Source organism: Rhamphochromis sp. 'chilingali' (assembly GCF_963969265.1).
Source record: "Rhamphochromis sp. 'chilingali' genome assembly, chromosome: 3".
Taxonomy (NCBI): domain Eukaryota; kingdom Metazoa; phylum Chordata; class Actinopteri; order Cichliformes; family Cichlidae; genus Rhamphochromis; species Rhamphochromis sp. 'chilingali'.
In genome coordinates, this window is record NC_137931.1 from 14,713,382 (window position 1) to 14,735,375 (window position 21,994).

At 40.6% G+C, this 21,994-nt stretch overlaps 1 protein-coding gene across 1 annotated transcript in view; it reads right to left on the minus strand.

The window, feature by feature from the left end:
* Nucleotides 1-21,994, minus strand: part of abcc4 (ATP binding cassette subfamily C member 4 (PEL blood group)) — a 53,372-nt gene that overhangs the window by 22,430 nt on the left and 8,948 nt on the right. The window contains exons 3-13 of the mRNA XM_080877149.1: nucleotides 10,839-10,959; nucleotides 10,477-10,701; nucleotides 10,167-10,256; nucleotides 9,329-9,492; nucleotides 8,892-9,017; nucleotides 7,723-7,972; nucleotides 4,442-4,546; nucleotides 4,193-4,282; nucleotides 3,839-4,030; nucleotides 1,021-1,115; nucleotides 509-595 (exon numbers count right to left, since the gene is read on the minus strand). Of these exons, the coding sequence (XP_080733275.1) occupies nucleotides 509-595; nucleotides 1,021-1,115; nucleotides 3,839-4,030; nucleotides 4,193-4,282; nucleotides 4,442-4,546; nucleotides 7,723-7,972; nucleotides 8,892-9,017; nucleotides 9,329-9,492; nucleotides 10,167-10,256; nucleotides 10,477-10,701; nucleotides 10,839-10,959 (1,545 nt within the window). The remainder of the gene's footprint in view (nucleotides 1-508; nucleotides 596-1,020; nucleotides 1,116-3,838; nucleotides 4,031-4,192; nucleotides 4,283-4,441; nucleotides 4,547-7,722; nucleotides 7,973-8,891; nucleotides 9,018-9,328; nucleotides 9,493-10,166; nucleotides 10,257-10,476; nucleotides 10,702-10,838; nucleotides 10,960-21,994) is intronic.

The following is a 21,994-nucleotide window of genomic DNA, read 5'->3' on the forward strand; positions in this document are numbered from 1 at the left end:
ACTTCTGCCAAAAGCCAAAAACACAAGTGCATGTGTTACATCATGCACAAGAATAGAAACTTTCTCCTGCTGGGGAGGAGACACTGAACGATTTCCAGCTTTGATGTATTCTTCCAGTAAGGGGCTTAACCCCACCCCTGACCTGTGATGTGACTGCTAACAGAAGGATGAATAGCAAGGACAGAAACCTGTTTTGCAGAATTTTGATCAAACAATATAGCCATTCCAAGCCACTTCTTAAAGCAAGGGTTGCCTGAAGTTTTTTTGTTCTTTGCCAAATAATCATGTGTAGACACAAAAGAACACTCAAAGAAAACTTAGAAAACGTCCAGAAAGCCTGCAGAACTACTCTTTAGTCTGGCTCCATGGAAGCTAAATATCCAGTCTTGTCCAGTCTTGTGCAAGACTTTTGCACATTATTGTAAATGTGTGCATCAAAAACAACCACACATTCTTTGCAGACAGATTGAGTCATAAATGCTGAAATGATTTTAACTGAGTCACTCACTGTTCAAAGAGGTGCCGCCCCACCTCTGCATCCACAGCACTGAGTGGGTCATCCAGAATATAGATGTCTGCATCCTGATACACAGCCCTGAAATCAAAAGCACGAATCCCTTTTTTACAGTAGCTGCAGCATCAGGCTTCATAGCAACAATGAGATGTCTTTTTACCGTCATCTAAAAGTGAGAAGGTCTTCTGTTGTTTTTTGATTATCATTACTTTTGGCTCACGGAGTGCTTTAATTCAAGACGACTAAAAGAACGCGATCCATTCGTGCATGCATTTACTGTGTCAATACCATCTTAGGTGTTGCCAGGAAACAGTCTGCTGCACCTTCCTTTAAAACCTGTCCATTCCTGTTCCTTTAAAGTTTTTCTGCCTAAAGGGAAATCTATGCTGACATTTCATGTGTATCATTTACTGCTACTAGCAAAACAAAAACTAATGTGCAACCTAACAGCAGTCATGAATATCTGGGTGAACACAATAAAGCAGTCTGGTTCTCTGTCAAACTACCTGGCCAGGTTGACACGCGCTTTCTGTCCTCCGCTGAGTGTAGCTCCTCTGTCCCCAATCAGTGTCTGGTCTCCATCTGGGAGTAGCTCCAGATCCTGGATGTATGGGCAGCAGAGTTTTATTACTGCACTATACAGTACCATGGGAAGAAGAGCATGTATTATTGCAGGGGTGTCCAACTCCAGGCCTCGAGGGCCGGTGTCCTGCAGGTTTTAGATGTTTACTTGATCCAACACAGCTAATTTCAATGACTAAATTACCTCCTCAACATGTCTTGAAGTTATCCAGAGGCCTGGTAATGAACTAGTTGTTCGATTCAGGTGTGTAGACCCAGGGTGATATCTAAAACCTGCAGGACACCGGCCCTTGAGGCCTGGAGTTTCATAATAAGACAGCCCTGTCTTATTATGGCTTTGTTGTTGCTGCAGAGTACAACAATTACCAGCACAAAGGCACAACTGCAATTTGAAAAACAAAAAAACCCTTAATATTATTATTAATATTCCTTTTGATATTCAATAATATGCTGACTCCATGATAAAAATGCCACCCAACCTTTGTGCAAAGATGAATGACACAGCGACACTAGCCCCGTTTGTTTTATACAAATGTACAAGTGTGTGTATAAATGAGAAGAAAACAAAGCAAACAGTTTAAACAGTAACCCCGCTAATGTAAAATACCTAACCTTTCACAATGACTAAGTCAGAACATTGAGTGACTGAGCATCTTGATGACAAAGCTATTCATGAGACTATCAAATCATTTCTAGCCCTTTACAAGTCACAGATTAGATAAGATGCTCTTGTCAGAGCAGAATTTGTTTTTGTTTTACTTTGTTTATTGCGCACAGTACCATGACTCACAAGTAACTCATCTACTGAGCACAGCATGTGAAACCTCTGCTGCAGGCAGATTAACAAGGGCTCACTGCAGTGCAGCCGTTATATCAGTCATTTGCAAAAGTGCAGACATGCAAATCTTGTTGTAAAACTACATAAAAGTAAGCAATAAGTGATCATAAAAACAAAGATGAGAAATGCTGAGACGAATACAACAGGACGAAAGTTGGACTCTCAATCCTCTCTGCACTCAGACCTCTGCAGTCGAGTCACTCGGTACCATTCACTTACAATTAGCATATAGTAAGAAAAAGTAGTGCTGCCATCTATGGCTCATTATTTTCAGTAGCTTTATGAACAGAACCAAGTCAGCTTGTTTCTAGACTGTCTACAGTCTACACACTCACTCATCCAAAAATCTATGTTGCCATCTTTCTCAGCAGATTGGTGACCTTGGGTTTGGTGATACACTGACACCATATTTTATCTGGATAATGAGAAGATCCTGGATGGAAGGAAAATACTCTAGGATTACTAGGAACAAGAAGTCCCAGCTCACTTAACAGTAGGCAAATTTTCTGACTGACTGCAGAGAGACGACAACATTCTGCCATCAGAGTGCTATTGCCAAACTGACTCCAATCAAGCCCAGTTTAACTGTGAGGATATAGCCTGCACATGAAAAAGATGACCCCACTCAGTATTCACTCAAAACTTTGAACTATGTGTTAGCATGTGCGTCACTCTGTCCGTAAACACTACCAAAAATATTACCTCTGCCAAGGAAGTTGTTATAACACAGCAGATCGAGTGAATTTATGTGATCAACCTGCAGCTAAATCTTGCTTTTCAACCCCAGTAAACCCTGAAACCATATTGTTATACAGCCAAAAGCAGCCTGTTAAGACTCACATAAAGGTGACAGCAGCTGGTTTCTTTTAAGGAACATTAAGAAAAACGCTGCTGCTGACACAGGAAGTCATCTGTCTAATAAAGCTTAGAAAACTTTTCCTGTCTCATTATTCTGCAGTATCACAGAGTCAAACAAACACAGGTCCCATCTCATTTATTGAGACCTTCGTGATCAACAGACTGGGTGAAGTTTCACTAATCCTGAAACACAAATCCTCCCTTTCCAACAAACATGACACCAAAGTATTTTCATACCCCTGACCAGTGTTGGTCAAGTTACTTGAAAAAAGTAATCAGTAACTAATTACTGATTACTTCCCCAAAAAGGTAATCCCGTTACTTTACCGATTACTTATTTTCAAAAGTAATTAATTACTTAGGTACTTAGTTAATTTTTAAAAACACGATTTTCAACCTGAAAAAAACCTGATAAAGCGATAGATCTTTCAGCCCAATTCTACTTTTTCTGCATAATCCATCATACAAAATGTAATCAAATGGAAAAGTATCTTTTTTAAACTTGTTTTATTAGTTTTAATCTTTTAACTTTATGCATCAAGCAAAAATTTAATTATATGCAACATTCTCTGACTGGAAGAAATTTGTTTAATATTTAAACAACGGTAATCTAATTACCGGTTTTGCAATAGTAATCCGTTACATTACTCGTTACTTGAAAAAGGTAATCTGATTACAGTAACATGTTACTGCCCATCTCTGCTCCTGACAATGAAGAGGGAACGTACTAGCAGCACCACACAGGAACAGAGTCGGTGCAAGAGAAAGGGCGTGACACACGCTGGCACAGGTGATGCATACCAACGCTGCTTTTGACAAAGTAAAGTCATCAAATGTGTTTTCACATTGAATTAGTATTAGACTCCTCAAACAGAGGAAAGTGTAGTTGCTTCGGGACCTGATTTCACTGAAAAAAAACAAAACAACAAAACAAGATCTAGTGCAACTTTGGAGTTATTCATCACCCTTTTCTCTGTTTCTAAAGGCTCAATCATGCACATAACAATGATTGAGTACTTTGTGAACTGCAAATGCAAATCTCTCACCCTCTTTAGAGCACAGGCTCTGATGACTCTCTCGTACTTCTGGGGGTTCAGCTCTTTTCCAAAAAGGATGTTGCTGCGAATTGTTCCAGGGAAGACCCATGGCTGCTGGGCTGCGTAGGTCAACTGTCCTTTGACTCTCAGCACCCCTTTTTCAGCTGGAAGTTCGCCCAGGATGGAGCTCAGCAGGGATGACTGATAGTGATGGTAGAAGGTAAAGCACAGATGCGGTAAATGGACTGGTTTTTATATAGCGTTTTTCTACTTTGAGTACTCAAAGTGCTTTATATAACAGCACGTATGGCATGAGTAAGACAAAGAAAATAGATTACACAGCAACACGAGTAGATGTCTTACCTTTCCAGCTCCCACCGGTCCAATTACAGCCAACAGCTGATTCGAGCTGAGTGTGAGTGAGATGCTCTGGAGAGATACAGCATCCAAACTCTGCAAAGAGAATAAAAATCTTACATCAGAAAAAACTTTTTAAAAGTCTGCTGTTTAGAGTTACTATGAACAAAACAAAGTGTAGCCAAAGGGCAAGTGTGCACTCAGTTAAATTGAGGTCTTCTGATTGGTTAGAGCAGCAAGTGACATGTATCCAACCTTGTCCCAGTAGCAAGTCAGATCCTGAATCTCCACAGCAGCATCCTTCTCATCCTGCGGCAGAGCAACTGTGTTTTTCCTGATCTCATCCAGTGTCAAGAACTCCTTTACCACAGAAAGAGAGAAGTGCAATAGTGATGAGATCTAACACAGCCATGACAGTCAAATCGCTCCCATGATCATTTCCCAATGCAGTGTTACACAACAGCACCAAGGTGCCACATGTTTAAAGAGTAGCCTTTTACTACAGTGATCTGGTAAATTATTTGTAATATTATACAACTGACAGTGATGCCAATGAAAATTCCATTTAAATCTGAACTCGAGTTTAGGGGCAGAAAATTTCAAATGAGGAAGAACTTTGTTTTACACAGATGAACCATTGAGATGATGCTGTGTGAGAACAGCAGTCCCGGACTGAACATTAAAGGAGTAATGTAATGAGCAAATACTAAAGCCTTTATCTGCTTTTATGAGTCTGTTCATTGAAAGCAGAACCAGACTTTCAGAAGCACTGCTACATTCTGCTGGCTTTAACTGTTCAAAAGCTGCATGGCGAGAGACAATGACTTTAAACACACGAGCACGTTCAGTGAGAGACTGAGATTACCAAAAAGCACCACTGAATGACACAGGAAATCATTCCTGCCTGTGGCCATCTCCCTGTACACCTCATCCACTTAACACACTGTTTACTGCAACAGCTACACCCTTCTTGCACATGCTCTTTTTCAGCTATTTATTAATAAGTGACTTTTATGTATATATATGCCTGTATATATTGTGCTATTCTTAGTTAGTGTATTGTCTGTCTTTGTTAATGTTTGTTTATAATGGAGCACTGTAACAAAAAATAATTTCCCCTAGGGATCAATAAAGTATTCTGATTCTAAACCTGCACTGAAACTGTACTGGGCACGTCTCCAACAAGTCAACAGACCTTACTGTTACAAGTAGGGCTGGGCGATATGACCCAAAATTCATATCTCGATATTTTTTAGCTGGATGGCGATATATATATCTCGATATTTTTTTTAAAGTTTTAAGTTTTAAGTTAAGAACAAAAAGAGAGTTCTAGTCACACTGTGTCCCAGATGTCACACAGGCACTTTTATTTACATACAGCGTAGATGTACATGAAGAAATTACTCAAAAATAAATTATCAGCATTTATTAAATAATCATGGTCCATAAATAAAAGAAAACAATGTTGTTTTTGTGCATAACAAAAAGCTCACAATTGTGCAGTCAAAATGTAAACTAATAGACGCTGAGCATAATAACAAAGACAGATTTCACAGCTGCACCACGTCTCTGAACAGGTGCCATTTGTGGTCCTTATACACACACGGTACGTATCACTCCGCGAGGCTCCTCCTCGGTAGCCGTAATCCTCCGACAATCCATCAAGCGGTGCAGCTCCGTAGCTTAGCAAAGTCATATGAAAACATTTGACAGATTAGCTCGTTAGCGCGGTTAGCTCGCTAACACGTTGACACCGTCCAGCCCCACACACGGGGCGATCCGCGGTAACTCGCTAACTAGATTTTCCGCTTTCATCTTGTCATTGCCTGCAGGTGAAGCTATGGGGGAGGGGGAGTTGTGTTCAGTGAAGGAGAGGCGAGGCCGAGTAACGTTGCGTTAGAGCTGGGCGATAGAACGATAACGATATGTATCGCGATATAACTTTTACTCGATAGAGAAATTAAGCTATCCCGATAGACCTCGCTGCTCTTGTCCTCAAAAAAAAAAAAAAAAAAAAAAAAAAAGGTCAGCCAATCCAAATTAAGTAGCGCAGAGCCGAACCAATCACAGCCGCAGCGTCACGTCGCGTGACTTGTTACGTACAGCACAAGTGCCAAGCCGCACGTGTGTTTGTTTGGGAAGCAGCCAGCGGGTAATGGAGCCAGCGCGTAATGGAGGAAATGAGTGTGCCGACTAGAAAAATCAACCGAGCGTGACCGAAGAGAAAACATGATGGTTCCAATGCCGGAGAGATTGTCGAACAGAAGAGCCATAGAAGTTCCGTAGGGTGAAGGTATTTCGGCTATTTCAAGTCTGACAAAAAACAGAGTAGCGTTCATTGTAAATTGTGCCGAAAGCAAGTCTGGAAATACAATAAACTGGTGCATGCGTCACACTGTGCGCCACGTTATTGTTTCGGTGAAATGAATTTCTACAATACTGTTAATTCTACTCTCTGCAGTGTTTAAATGCTTACATATACACACAGTTACTGTCCCTCCACACATACGACTCGGTTCTGCTTCTATGCCCCAGCTTTGTTTACTTTTTCCCACCGAGGCTTCTAGACTTCTGATTGGCCAACATTTCGGCACGGTTAGGAATCTAGCGCCACCTGCTGCTTTGGCATGTTCATAGCAGCGTTTTCCTTCATTTCTGCCTTTATGTGTGGACGGGATTATTTTTTAAAACGAAAACGGAAAATCTCCGTTTTCACAAATACCCGTGTACGTGTGGACGTAGCCTCAGTCTCTGACTGGAAGCGCTAATTCGTCATTCGGCTTTTGTCAGACTAAAGTAACTGTTAAAAGTGTTTGAAAAGCTCAGCTATACAACAAGGAGAGATTGAGAATTTCCTTTTAGTTCTCAGTTTATTTGATATTGACAAAAGTTAGTCAGTTTTGTCTGTTCTTCTGTAAAACAAACTAAGATTTATTTTTAGAATTAATATTTTGTTTCTAAGTGGAATTGACAATTTAGTCTGTTTCGTTTGTTCTATTTTGAAACTTAAACGCTTTAGCGGCTGCCTTTTGTGTAGTTTGCAATATTTGCCTTTATTTATCTGAAAAAGTCTCATGTTCCTTAAGTACATCTACCCTGTTGAACTTATTATGGGAAATAAATATTTAAATAAAAACAAGCTGCTGATTATTTCACATTTTACTTGTGAGCAACGGCACATTTAAATCTTACAAATATAGTTATTTGGCTTATATCGTGATAGATATCGTTATCGCCTGAAATGAAAAAAACATATCGTGATATGAAAAAATCTCATATCGCCCAGCTCTACGTTGCGTAGAGACAAAAGTGGACGAAAGAGAGGCAAACCTGCGGCTCCACAAGTATAATTATAACATAACATGACTATATCGATATAAACGATATTGTCACATCTTATATCTCGTATGAAAATATATCGATATTTTTTAAAAAACTCGATATATCGCCCAGCCCTAGTTACAAGGTCTGCTGACTCGACTGATTTTTAGTGAAGTCTTTCAGTGAAGTCGGAAAATAGCACCAATGCAGTGTACCTGAATCCTGCGGACGCTGACACGGCTCTCAAACAGCTTTTCAATAGCACTAGGGAAGAAGAGCGTCACCGTAAGTCGCACCGCACTGTAGAGAGACACCGTCACGAATACACGGCTGGCTGAGATGGTATTTCCCAGGAGGACATAGATGGCGAATGTGACAAAGAGAATGAGCTTGCTGGCGCAGAAAAATGAAGCCATGTTGAGACCTCGCAGGTAGGAGCTCTTCATGATCTTGGAGATCTCCTTTCTAGACACAGAACACCAACAATGAAATGTGACCAATGTTACTTATTCCTTAGCCCTTCACAAAAAAAAAAACATACATTACTTTCTAACATTCAAATGTTAGCGATAAAACAGAAAAATGCATCTATATGCAGTGTTGTCATAGATAATAAACACCCAGACTCCAAACTGTTGTCCAGCCTAGAAGTAATGAACTAGTTTTTCAGCGTCACTCTAAGACAGGATGCGTCTAATTTTAGAGATGTTTGATTGATTGATTGATAATTTGTTTCAACATGTGAACAATATACAGGTACATTTAGAAAAGAAAATAAGAGATTTGTGCAACATTTTTTAAATGTTGCACAAATGAAAGAAAGTAGTCCTACATATTTGTTTAATATGCGAGTTGAAGGACATATCCTGGTCAAAAGTGACTCCAAGGTTCCTCACAGTGTTACTGGAGGCCAAGGTAATGCCATCCAGAGTAAAAGAATGATGTTCACGCTCCTTCTCTTACTGAGGAATGCAGATTAGCAATAAAGCAGCAATAATCAGCACCAGTACCAGCTATCAGTATTGTATCCAAACTGGAAAAAGCTGGACTGGTTTCTCCCCTGTTACCGTACACTACAACATTCTCTCAGAAAACTGCCTCTTTTTCCTTTATTTACATTCTTACTCCCGCCCCAGACACATGTGTCTAATTAAGCCAGTGGTTTGGTAAGATAAGCATTTTCTTCTTGGTTCATTTTCAAAGTCAGAGCTTTGAGTAACACCCTTCATCAACTATCACAGTTGATGAAGGTCAGGATGTGCTCCAAAACCAGATCTGCACATTTTAAAATTAATTGCATAATGTTCTGGAAAAAAGAGCAAAGTTAAGTTTGCATTTCTTGAGACTCAGAATTAATAATAATAATCATCATCATTTTTTTTACCTTCTGACCTCAGAGACCAGAGCAGCGAAGGGCTTCTCCCAAGCGTACATCTTAATGATCCTCATTCCAGACACCACTTCATTCATTGTGCGGATTCTGCTGTCCGTCAGAGTAGCAGTCTTACTTCTGTAAACAAAATAGAAAACTCACGATTGAACAAACCTATCCAAACATCTAACATGCAACATCAATGTTCATCAGTTCCATCAGAATTATTCCTTAAAATGTTTTTCGTCACCAAGTCTGTAAAAGACCTTTTTCTTTTGGGGGGAATTTAGCCAAAAATACTGAAATAAAATCAGACCAATCATAGGAGTTTTAGACTAAAACAATAGTTCCTTGCTACAGTTCCACAAAGATACACATTTCTGTTATGCTAAATCAGAGTTCAGCTCAGTTTCAGGGATCTAAGACTGAATGAGCATTTGTGGGTTTACCTGAATTTGGAGAAAAGTCTTCCGAACATGCTTTGGACAGGCATCAGAATCAAGAGGACCCCTATGCCTCCCAAGCATGAAGGACCGATCTCGTTCCACAGCAGCCCAACGACTGCAGCTGCCTGGAGCGGTCCCACCCACAGGAAGTGCAGAAAGATCGTCACCTATTCAGAGCAAAATATCTGGAATAAGTTGCAATATTACTTTAACAGCAATACATCTTTTAAGGAAGCATGGGAATTCCGCCATTTAGGAATGGCTACTTTCAAAAGACTTTATGAAGATCAGTGAAAGCATGACATGGTGTAATTAACATCCAGCTACCAAGGAACAAAATACCCCCAAGAAGCTGGCATTTTCACAGCAGTCTCTGCCCACACTGATTAAAAGGAAACTCAACATTCCAATGAGGGAAACTGGATTTGGTACCAAGAGTGTAATTAAGCCTGAACCTCACGCTAGGAGAGATTTGCCAGAGTTTGTCTGAGTGAGTAGAATCAGAACAGTCTGATGTGACACACATAAAAAAGATGAATTAGTGGGTGTGTATGTTTGAGTCTTTATGCATGCATTTAACCCTGAGTGGATTAAAGAAAATCCAAAATAAATTCAATACAACTGCATCTTTAAAATTAGTAGTTGCATAGCAGTAAAGTTGCATTCTGCTTACATGTCTCTGTAGTTAAATGAAGCTTAAGTGCTAGAAGGTGCCACTGGAAATGAGGTTTAGCTATAGTTAAAATATTGTTGCATCCAAGGGTTAAAGCAAATATTATTACTTAGCAACTAGTCTCAAGTCTTTGCTTTTTATTTGCTAAAAAATGTAAATTTCACATACTTCATCAAACTTGTTGACATCATTGGAGAGCAGGTTGACGATCTGGCCTGTGGTGGTCTTCCCCATGGCTGAACTGCTCAGATGCAGAGCCTTAAACAAAGATTATCCGTGAAGCAACATTCCTCCACCTCAAACACACATCTATCCACAGAGTTCTTAAAGTATTACATGACAGAACTTGGCAAGGTGATACAAGCACAAGAATGCAGGTACGGCCTTTAGCAGTCCTCGCATGCAATCTAAATAGAGTTCAGTAACAACTAGAAAAGAAAGGGTTTTTCCTTTATCAAGGTCATGGACTCCTGCTCACCTTCTTATAAATCATGTGACACATGGCCACTCTGATTTTCATGCCTATCCTCTGCACATAGTAAAAGTAGAGGTGATGCATCAATGCCAGGCCAATGGTGCAGAGAGACAATCCAGCTGCAAAGCCCAAGGTCTCATGAAAAGCTCTTGTGTTATTTGGGTCATAACTCTCAAAGTATTCAATAATCTTCCCCAATAAGATTGGCTGGATGACTTTAATGATCTCCTGAAATGAAGAACAGATGAAGAACAGTGACTGTCAATACACAGTAAACACAGCATTGATTAATGATTCTGATCAACATCTCCACTGCTTTAAGTTTAGTTCTTTTCATTTTTAATTGTAATGAACACACCACTGACCTCAATTAGTGTAAAGATCCCCAGGACTGCATATGCTTTCCAGTAACACTTAACAATGACACCGGTGAGTCGAGGCTTCCGCAGCTCTTTGGTAGCCCTCTGGACCTCATGATCCCAGATTCTGTCATGGAAACATCATATTCATGTTGTTTTCCACTTTTGTCTTATAAATCCTGGAGCAATTAAAGATGACATAATGAGGTCTCCCTGTCACTTGACTGTACTGCTGTGGTAAGATACAAAACAGGTTAATAATTAAGCCATTTCTACGAGTTTGCTGTGGATGTTTTATAGGCTTTACCTTACATCGCCTCCTGTTAAAATTCAAACATCAGTCTCAGACATTAGTTTTTCTTTAACCTACAAACTTTCATATTGTTTTGGTGTGACTAGCACAAATAATATTTACGTGAAAACAGTTTTACTCTGGCAGTTTTTATCCAGTCAAAACGAGGTTTGGACACAGCTACTACGTGTTGGTTGCCAGCAGAGCCAGAAGTGTGAATGACCAGTATCATGTCATCATAAAATCCAATCAAGAGGTTAATTCACCTTAAACACTGAACAGGTGCAAAAAGGGTAAAACAAGGAAAATGGACCTGAACAATATCTAATGTTTACACCAAAGCCAAAGGTCCAACAATTGTTTGGATCATTTAAATTCCAAAGTCTTTACAAGAACAAACCTATAGGTGTTTAACGTTCCTCTTAAGGCTTTTTATGGTTGCTTTGCAGCATTCCTTACTACAGCTTATGGGAATATGCGGTTCCAACTTATCAACAATGACACCCTTAAACAAGACACAATTTCAGCTTTTATAGGCTCCATTTATTAAAACACTTGATTAAAGAAGTCTTTAAGCACTTAATACATCAGCGAGCCATGCCGTTGCAGTCATAAAGGTGGATGTTAGAGTGCACCACAAGGCTTTTGATTGTTAGTTGGAAAGTTCAGTCTTTTGTCCACTCGCCAAGTCTGTTGTGATCCAACAGCACTTATATCGAGCCGGATGAAACCAGACTGTTCATCCATAGATCAGCAAAAATAAAGAAAACTGTTGAAATTATACAAATTATATCTACATCCCTGAATAAAAACTCACAGCTCTCTTTCCCTTTCTCAGGGAAGTTTATAGTCTTTATTTTGTCTCTGCACATTTCAAGACTGCAGACAGAAAGCAGCAAATCTTGACTCTGGACTAACAGTCTTTGATGTCCTAAACACAGGATTTCCTACTCAGATATTGATCGTTTCAAGTCCCACTTGAAATTAGACAGCAGATAGCAAACTGCAATAATATTACTGAACAACCTGCTCAGAGGACAGTACAAGAAATACAGATCCTACATTACAAGAAATTTCACTTGAAAGACACCATCACAGCCTTTCTACAATCAGTTCACTTGGAATTTATAGTTGGTGAAGCTCAGTTTTACTGACTGATAATCACAAGGCACAGCTTTTCTAGCTTCATAAGATAAATAAGAAAGGTCTAATTTATAGTATTACTCATCTACTGTACTTTTAGTCCTTCACTGTTAAACATCACAAGGGCTCCTGATCATGTAGGAAATATTTCACTTGACAGGGTTGAATTCTGAATCACCATTATTTACGATTTCCCAGAGGTCACAAAATAAAAACCACAAAGATGAAGCAGAAAATACACAAAACTGCTTTACATGGAAATTTCTTTCTGGATTGTTGGCTTTCAGCATATACAGAAGTAACCTAAACACGTTAAATCTTGTTTTGTTAAAACATGGCAGCAACACAATGTGAAAGTCACAACTAAATAGTATATAGATGGCTTAAAATGATAGTGCTCGTGAAAATGCCACGAGGGGGGGGAAAAAAAAAAAAAAAAAGAGTTTGGTTTTACATCCATCCATCAAATTCGGCACTATGGCTAAAAGTCAGAGTGAACAGGTTGACAGTCTGTTGCAGGGCTTAGAGACACGACTGTTCACGCTCACATTCACAAACACAGTAACCAGTAACAACTGTGAGTGTTAGGATGCCTGGGTCGTTGACCCAGGGTTTTTGAGTTTATTATATTGTTTATAATTTCTAGTCTTTGGGTTTTTGTTAGAGTCATGTCTTATGGTTTGTCTCTGTGTAATCCTTAGTTGCTGTCTCCCCTGTCCACTATATCCCCGTGTCCAGTCAGTGTCTGTGTCTGCCCTGGTCCCACGTCTCTGTTCCCTCTGTTGCAGTGCCTGCATGTGAGTCTGTGTCTTTGTTCAGTCTGTGTTATGTGTTTCCTGTTTTACTTTGAAGGTCTCCGTCTTATCTCAGTGTGTTCAGTTTACGCTTCCTTGTCTTGTCAGTTCTGATTTGCCCCAGCCGTGTTTCCCTCCTGTTGTCCATTCCCTGATTGCTCCCTCTATGTATTTAAGCCCTGTGTTTCAGTTTGTCATTGTTGTGATCTACCTTTATCTTGCTGTGTGTTTTGTCTGCGTAGGTGTATTTTGTATTCTTAGTGTTTGTTACCCTTTTGAGTTCAGCATTAAAGCTGTTTTTAGTTACTTTCTGTCTCCAGAGTCTGCACTTTGGGTCCTTCTCCTGCCTGCACACAGCCGTCACATAACAGTGAGAGGAAGCCACAGGGGAGAGCCTGCAAACTATACAGAAAGGGTGCAACTGGCCTGTGGATTCAAACACGGGACACTCTTGCTGTGAGACAACAGTGCTAACCATTGTGCCGTGTAAACTTGGACTAACATGTGGTGGAAAAATAAACTGAACACTGAGACTGTCAAACTGTCTTGAGATTTACTGAACAAACTTTTGCAAAAGGAACCCCACAGCATGAACAGGAATCAACACCAGCATTGATGCTGAATAAACAAAATCTCACCTCCTTTATACTCTGTGCAGCTCCAGAGCCGCGTTTTCCCCACTATCATGTACACACCTACTTGATAATAAAGAGTGTGTCTAGCAGTTTTGTGCCTGCTTCATCTTTGTGGACAATCAGCACTATGGTACTACATAAGGGTTAAATAATTTTTCTATTAGACATTAATTCTAAGTATCACAAAGCAAATACAAGAAACAACTATTTCAACTTTGATTCCAACAAGGCTGATGTTTCAGACACTGATTAAGGCTGGTCCAACCTCACCCATAGCAAACACCAATCCAACATCTAAATCTTTGACACACAATTTATTGTGTGGCCCCGTTGTTTCTCCCCTCTCTGAATAACACAGCCAACACAACATCATTTTCCTGTTCGTCTGTTTTTGTTTTGTTTTTTCTCTTTATGCTTGATTACAGGCTGCTTTGTCGGCCCGGAAAGCCGAGGCTGACCTGGACTCCTGCTCTCCCCTCTACCATCTTTGCTCACTCCTCTACCATCTTTGATGTGACCCTGACCAAATGCTACAGCAGCTGGATCCACAACAACAACCTGAAAATGTCAACACTGCTGCAGGAAAACGATCTCATGCAGCAGAGACGGAGAGCGTCAAATCCAAGGCCCGTTTCACTATACGGGGGAGATTTCCAGACAGCTTCAGCTGACAGAGCTGTGACGAGACGCCCATTAAGCCCGGTTGAGAAGTGAGGCCGAGCAAAAGAATGCTGACCTTAACAACTCTGCATTAAAACTGTGCAGGACAGTGACGGACCAACATGGATGATCGGGCAGCAAAAACGGCATGCCAGAGACGGGAGGAGTAACTGAGGTCAGGAGGCACCTCAGAATGGACAAAGGCACCAGGAGAAAATAAGCTGAAGGCACAGGTGTCGGGGCCCGGCCAGGAGCTGACCTCTGAGAAGAGCCGAACAGCAGAGCTGCAGAAGGCCGTGGAGCAAAGCAAGGAAAACATCAATGGACTTCAATCTGACGTGTACGGAAAAGACTCTGAGGTTTCTGCCCCCAGTAAGAGCTCAAGGCATCAGAGCAGAAACTGAGCATGGCTCAGGAGGAGCTGGCTGATAATCGAACCCATCAGTCAGGCTTGGAGTCCCAGACACAGGACTTGAAATCAGGCCGGAGCTTGCTGGAGCAGGAGGTCGCCAAACCTGACCAGAAGCTCCAACAGCAGGAGCAAGCCCTGAAGGAGCTACAGAAGCAAAAGGGTCAAGTTAAGGAGGAGCGGAACAAGGAGAAGATGCAGGACACTGGAGAAAAGCACTGCCTCAATTGGGGCCAGAACCAGTATGGACCCCAGGGCACGCCTCAGGCCGTGGTTTACCCAGAACACCAGAACAGGAAAGTGATGAACACAAACACACACATCTACATGCACTGACTCAGAATGAAGAGAAACACACATATGAACACATATGCACTCGTTGATTGAGTGAGAAATGACACACACACACACACGCACACAAATCGAAATGCTGATTCAATTCACTGAGAAGTGATCCACACACACACACACACACACACACACACACACACACACACACACATGCACACGCTTGTGCAATGAAGAGTGATACACACACACGCTGATGCGATGAAGAATGCTTTACTAACAAACGCTTATGCTGACACGCAAAATGCTGCACACAAACATCCAAATACAGAATCTGTTACAACAACAAGAAGCCATTGATTGTTTATTGGTTAAATGCATTTCATGTCACCCAGAGGGCACTTGTGTAGATTTAGGGGACAAGGTCTAATGGTGTGTTCACACCGAACGCGATGGACGCGAATAAAACGCCCCAAACGCCCCTAATTTGACGCGTGTACATTCGCGTCTCAACGCGTGTCCAAGAAAAATCCATCGCGCGTCAAAATATGATATTTTGACGCGCGTGAACCGGAAATGTGGGAGGAATGTGGGAGGGAGTTGTGCCAGACCTGGTTTTGCAAGATGGCAGCTATCGAGCTAGCGCTTGAAGAGAGAGTCTCCCTTCTCTATGTACTGTGGAGAGCAGAGCAGCAGCGTAAAAGACGTTCTCGCCATACCTGGGTCCATCAGGTCCTCCAGAGGCATGAGCAGTTTGGTGAGTTTCACCACTTGCTCCAGGAGCTGCGCCTGGATGACGGCCGATTCCAGCGCTATCACCGTCGGCCAGTTTGAGGACCTGCTTTCCCTCGTCGGTCCCAGCATTGCCCGCCTAGACACCAACTACAGACGCTCAATCCCACCTGCAGAGCGCCTGTCCGTCTGCCTGAGGTTAGTAAAACTATTTAATACGGTAGTCCTTTATTGATATCTGTGCTAATATGCTAATCCATCCAGTTATACACTGCTAACATGGATGTGCTATGCTAACAGTGAATGCTGTCGGTGTTTACTGAAAGCAAACTGTGGTACAGAGACGACTCTTTATAATATTTCTAGTGATACTCAGAAGGTCTCATCAAGTCCCGATTTAATTCGATTTATGCTGTTATCAGTGTTTGAATGATAGCATGGCTGTGGTGTCACATCAATGTATGCGCTCGGTGTTTGCTGATATCAAACTGTAGCATTAGGACCACTGAGTTAACCTTTGTAGTGATACTCACTCCTTTTTATTTAGACCTGGTTTAATTCTGGGATAGTTGAATATTTGTATATAATCCCTGCAGCTGTCAGACTCTATAGCAGGGGTCACAGCCTTTATTAAAACAGAGTTAGATAAAACTGTGAACAGTTTGGTTCATCTCTAGTTACATGGTTCTATCTTGATAAGCTGTCTTATCACAGATTAATTTTTCAAAAATATTAATGATTTAAGCAAGGAAAGGGCTACATGTCAACACACAACTCTTTATTTCTATTAATGTTTTACTTCATTCCTACCTGATTGACATGTTTAGGAATTATGAGTGATTGGCTCACTGTAGTTGTGAAAGTTGCTACTAATCAAATTATGATATGTTAAAGTTAAAACAAAACACAACTGTTTTAGATATTATCTAATATACATTTTGTAATTATCCTTATAATTACAAAAGGTTTTATGTAAGATTCATGTTTTGTGATTTAAATCTGACATCACAAAAGTATTTTGGAATTTGAATAATGTATTTTGTAACTGCAGCACACATAATACTAATTTTGAACAATTTTGTCCAGGTTCCTTGTCACCGGGGACTCCTTCAGGACCATCGCGTTCAGTTTCAGAGTCGGTGTGTCCACGGTGAGCCAGATCACCCCCCAGGCAGCGACGTCCATCTGGGACTGTCTAGTGGACGACTTCATGGCTGTGCCTTCACCTGGAGACTGGCGCTCCATCACAGAGGGATTCCAGGAGCGCTGGAACTTTCCTCTGTGCTGTGCAGCTCTGGATGGGAAGCACATCCAGACAAGGGCACCCCATATATCATATAGGAGACACACACATTGATATACACTAAATATTCATTTCATTTCTTTTTTGTGGTGCCCAAATTGATGCACCTGCTTGATTTTGTTTAAACAATTATTGCACACTTTCTGTAAATCCAGTAAACTTCTTTTCACTTCTCAAATATCACTGTGTGAGTCTCCTGTATGATATATTTAACTGACATTTTTTATTGTAACAACCAACGATTTATACAGGAAAATAATGTCTATTAACAAGGTTGCCCAAACTTCTGCATCCCACTGTATCAGTATATTTTGTCATTAGTATAATATGAAATAAAGTCTACATGTGTCAAGTCGTGTGCCAACATTTGCTGTGTAGTAGAACTGAGACATTAGTCATTATAAACATTTATTTAAAATAATATTATAAGTCTCAAACAGAAAAACATTAAACATAAATATATAAAATATAAGAATTTACAGAGAGACAGGAATAAAAAGGACCAGCTGCTCTCCAGAGCAGGAACAAGGCTGAGGAGGAAATGCTCCATTGGAGACTGGTGTGGCCTCTTCAGGGACTCCAGGATGGCCAGCTCCACCGCCGATGGACCGTCCTGGGACCCGTCCCTCATCTGCCTCGGAGCCGTCCTCCTCTGTGGGCCTGTAAAACAGCACAAAACACAAAGAAATGAGAAGGCTGCTACTAGATTTTAATTTCAACATTGAAAAAAAAAAAAAACAATAACAGGATATAATCAGATTGGTTGTAGATATTTAGTAAAGGTGATCACAAGGGAATCCCACCGACTAAAAAGGTATCAGTGCTTGCTGTACATATCTGTGGGTGCAGCAGCAGGAGCTCAGGGACTGGGGATGCTCTGCTGCAGAATCAGTTGGTTCTATCAATACAGTATTAAATGTTAACAGGTTGGATATAATAATCGTAGAGTAGACAGTGGTCCCTCATTTATTGCAGGGGTTCTCAGAATAACTAGCCCCTGGTCACAGTTCTCACAATTGATTCTCAAAGTGCAAACCTTTGTAGATTGCAAAACGTAAAAGTATTATTATGCCGCGGTTTGTCTTCATCTGCCCGCCACTTTCGTGCGCCTTTTTCCCTCACGGTGCAGGTGTCTATTTCCGAATGAGGCTCATAGTTATGGGTGTTTTTGTGCTGTTTTTTCTATTGGACGCGATGGTTATCAAAACCAAACGTGATAAATTTGGCAAGCGCAGGAGATTTGTCAATCAGGCTGCAGAATGCAATGCTGTACTGTGCAATAAAAAATCAGCGAAAAAGCAAAGCAGTGACGGATGAACAGCGGGACCACTGTGTGCTGTTTATTAATAAACAATAAAATATATTCCTAAATGATAACATGCATAAAAGCAGAACGGTATTTGTACGTCAGTGGGAAAATAGCGGTGGCTTGCTAGCTTTTGTGCGGCTTCCCCGGGTCAGTGAAAACTTTCAAAAGAGAAATGAATGAACTTACCAGGTTGCCCGATCTCTTCACATATCTTCCTCCAAGCTCGGTCCTTTTTATTCCTGTCTCGGTACTGAAAGCAGCTGGTGTTGTACAGCTCCGAGTTGTTTGCTACCGCATTGATTAGCCTTCCCCTCCATTGAAGTATGAAAGGCTTTGGCTGGATCTGCCCCTTTGACCTAGGTAACAGCCACGTCACCAGGCTCCTGATTGGTTGTCGCGGCGCGATTTGACGCTGGAGTTCAGATTTTTCCAACTCGAGCGGTAGACGCGAAACGCGCGTATGCACAAAGTGCAACACAAAAACTCACGCGCGTGGTTTTATTCGCGCGTCAAACGCGCCAGACGCGCTGCACTGACGCGCGTTTCACGCGTTTTCGCGTTTTCGCGACGCAAATCTGCTTCCGAATTTTCGCGGGACCCGCAATCGCGCGTCATCGCGCCTTTCCATTGACTTTACATGTAAACCTGACGCTCTATTCGCGTCCATCGCGTTCGGTGTGAACACACCGTAAGGCGGTTTGGTTATGAAAACAATGTCTGTGCGTGATGTCTGTTTATGGCTTAAGGCCTCCACTGAATTGTTTACTGTGCTTCACACAGCCTGATAAGGAGCAGTGGTACAGAGTGAAAATGATGAATTAACGGTGTGAGTTATATTTCGGAGCGCCACATTTTTGTGATTGAGATTTAATTGAAGGAGGAACACACTGGAAAAAAAAAAAAAGGGGCCAGCCCTTGGATTTACGTAAGCATCTCGCGTGTATTTAACACAATTGCCTCAGGCTTTAAAGATCTGTACGAAATTCTGGTTTCCAGTGTGAGAGAAAAATTTATGCAGTTATTAGAGCTAGGTTAATTGATGATTCTAAATTATCCATGAATGTAAGGGTAAATGGCTGTTTGTTTCTATCTGATAGACTGGTCGGCTGTCCGGGGTGTACCCTGCCTGGTAACGTGTCACTTCAGGGTTATTTCCCGGCCCTGCTGCAACCAGGATAAAGATAGGAGGATGGTAGTTGTTGTAGATCCATTCAATTTTTATGGCAACCAGGATCTAGACTTTGTTGAACCGCATGCAATCTGAAGACAACATGTAGTATTTAAGTGACCAAGTAGTATTTGGATAAAAGTTATTGAATAGTGTTGAAATAAACTGACAGAATTGAAGGATTAAAATATTCCAGGAGCTCAACTTACTCCATCTGAACATGTTTCAATCGTGTTTTATGAACACAAAATGCACAGGTTTACTGAATATGAAAAGGTTGTGTTGATTTAACTCAGTTGTTTAAGTTTCTGCCAAAGCAAAACATTTGTGTGCAACCAGTGTCCACTATTGAATCAAGTAAATCCAACATGTTTTTTTTCCCAGTGCAAAACGGAGTTACGGTACCTGTATTCCTACGCAATATTGTCCCGGGAGCGAGGAAAACTTTCTGGTGAAGTTTTGGTTGATTTCTGGGTTTTTCTTGACACTAGGTTGATTTTATCAGTGAGGTTTGGATTGTTTTCTTTCTCTAAGAGAGAGAAAAATGGTTTTATGCTTGGACATGTTTGCAATGGGCCCCAGTATTTGTTATTATATGGGTATTTTATTGGTTACGTTTGTTTTTGCTTTTGTTACAGTGCACTGAAATTAGAACATCTGAGAGGTGTGATCCACCGGTGGTGATATTTTGGTATTTTGTGAGTTCCTGATTTAAACAAATCAGCTCTTTAATCCAGGCCTGAGAGATTGAACTTTAAAGCGCTATAAAATATTCTTACTGGAAACAGTCGCAAAGTATTTTTCTCCATGATTATAATGGGCTTGGGAGAAATTCACTTATATGGGACACTGATCACATGAGAAGTCCTGAGCCTGAAAGGATTGCAGCGAGTCAATCCAGTCCAAAAACAAGGAACTGTTTTCCTTTAAAATGATGACGTCATCTTGCTGGTGATGGAGGGTCGAATAGGTTGCGCGTGAGACTCCATTATCAGCAACTTCTGGTATGAATGTGTGTGGATGTATGCATGTAACTGGACTGTGATGGACTGACGACTAAAAGTTTTAACTGACTTGATACTGAGACAAAAACGGTGCCGACTTTAGGATTAGTAAATGTCCACAACAATTCACCCAGCCTGTAAAAGAAGGGTGGATATTTTGTCTTGCTTTGTTTTTGTTTTTGCAAGAACAGAAGGATGACAGAGACTAAAGGGGGAGGCTGTAGCTTCACATGAGTGTGAACTGCAGACTTAACCCTTTGGTTGCTAATTTTGAGTTACTGATGTTTGCATTAAGAAAATTGTGTTTTAGTAGCTGTGTTTCGATTAATGTATCACATTATATTGTTGGGAATGTTAAATGCTAAAGTGAAGAAAAGGTTTGATTTCACTCATGACTGAACATGTTATTATTAACCATAGCGGGCCACTGTAAAGAGTCAATTAACTTTTATAGAGGTAAAAAAAAAAAAAAAAAAGCCAAAAAACCCTCTATTGAGGTCTATGAATAACAGGGGAATGATAGGCTCGTCACATTCAAAATGGAGATATGTAATAATAAACACTGGTCCCCGTCTTTTAGGTGCTTTCTTGAAATAGTCAGCAATTTAAAAGTAGGATAGAACGGACAGGGGCATGTGCTGAGAGGTGGTGCTGCACAAGAACAAGAGCAAAATAAAGAAAAATTATTGTGTTTAGCTTTGAGAAATTAAAATTAAAATGTATCATTACACTCAGAGGATCAATATGAAATTCAATATATGCTAATTTTGTATGAAGTACATGACTGATAACTGTTCTGTCCTGAGCTTTTGTTTTTACAGCACCCACTTGACCACACCAACAGTTTCTCGTCACCAACAGGGGGTACTTGCAAAGAATAGGGAGGAATATCATCAAAACTGGGAAAGGTAAGCCCCGAAGGGGGTGATAACACCATAACTTTCATTTATGGTCAAATTCTCAAAATTTGACCCCAAACATGAAAAATTCTTCAAACATTTAGAGACAGAGTGGAGTTCTGGATAAATATAATGTGCCAAACCACATGCGGAGGGAGAGTTGGAATCGATAAGATGGTGAAATAACACGCAGTAAAATGTTGATCATGTTGATTATGTTTATTCCAGTGTGCAGAGCAAGGTTATTATCGTTAATGAAATAACGAAAACTAGAAGTGAAAAAAACATTTTCGTTAACGGAAATAAAAAAAAAATTAAAAAAAGGAAAACTAACTAAGACTGTAATGAGTGTTCACAAAACTAACTAAAATTAACTGAATTTATGGCAAAAATGTGTTTAGTTTTTATTGATGTGTGCATGTCATACAATAGTCAAGGGAGAAAATGAAGTTTAGTTTCCAGATTTTTGTCTTGCTGTGTCTCATTATGCCAGCAGGTGGCAGTACGTTAGTCGAGTCGTCTGTGT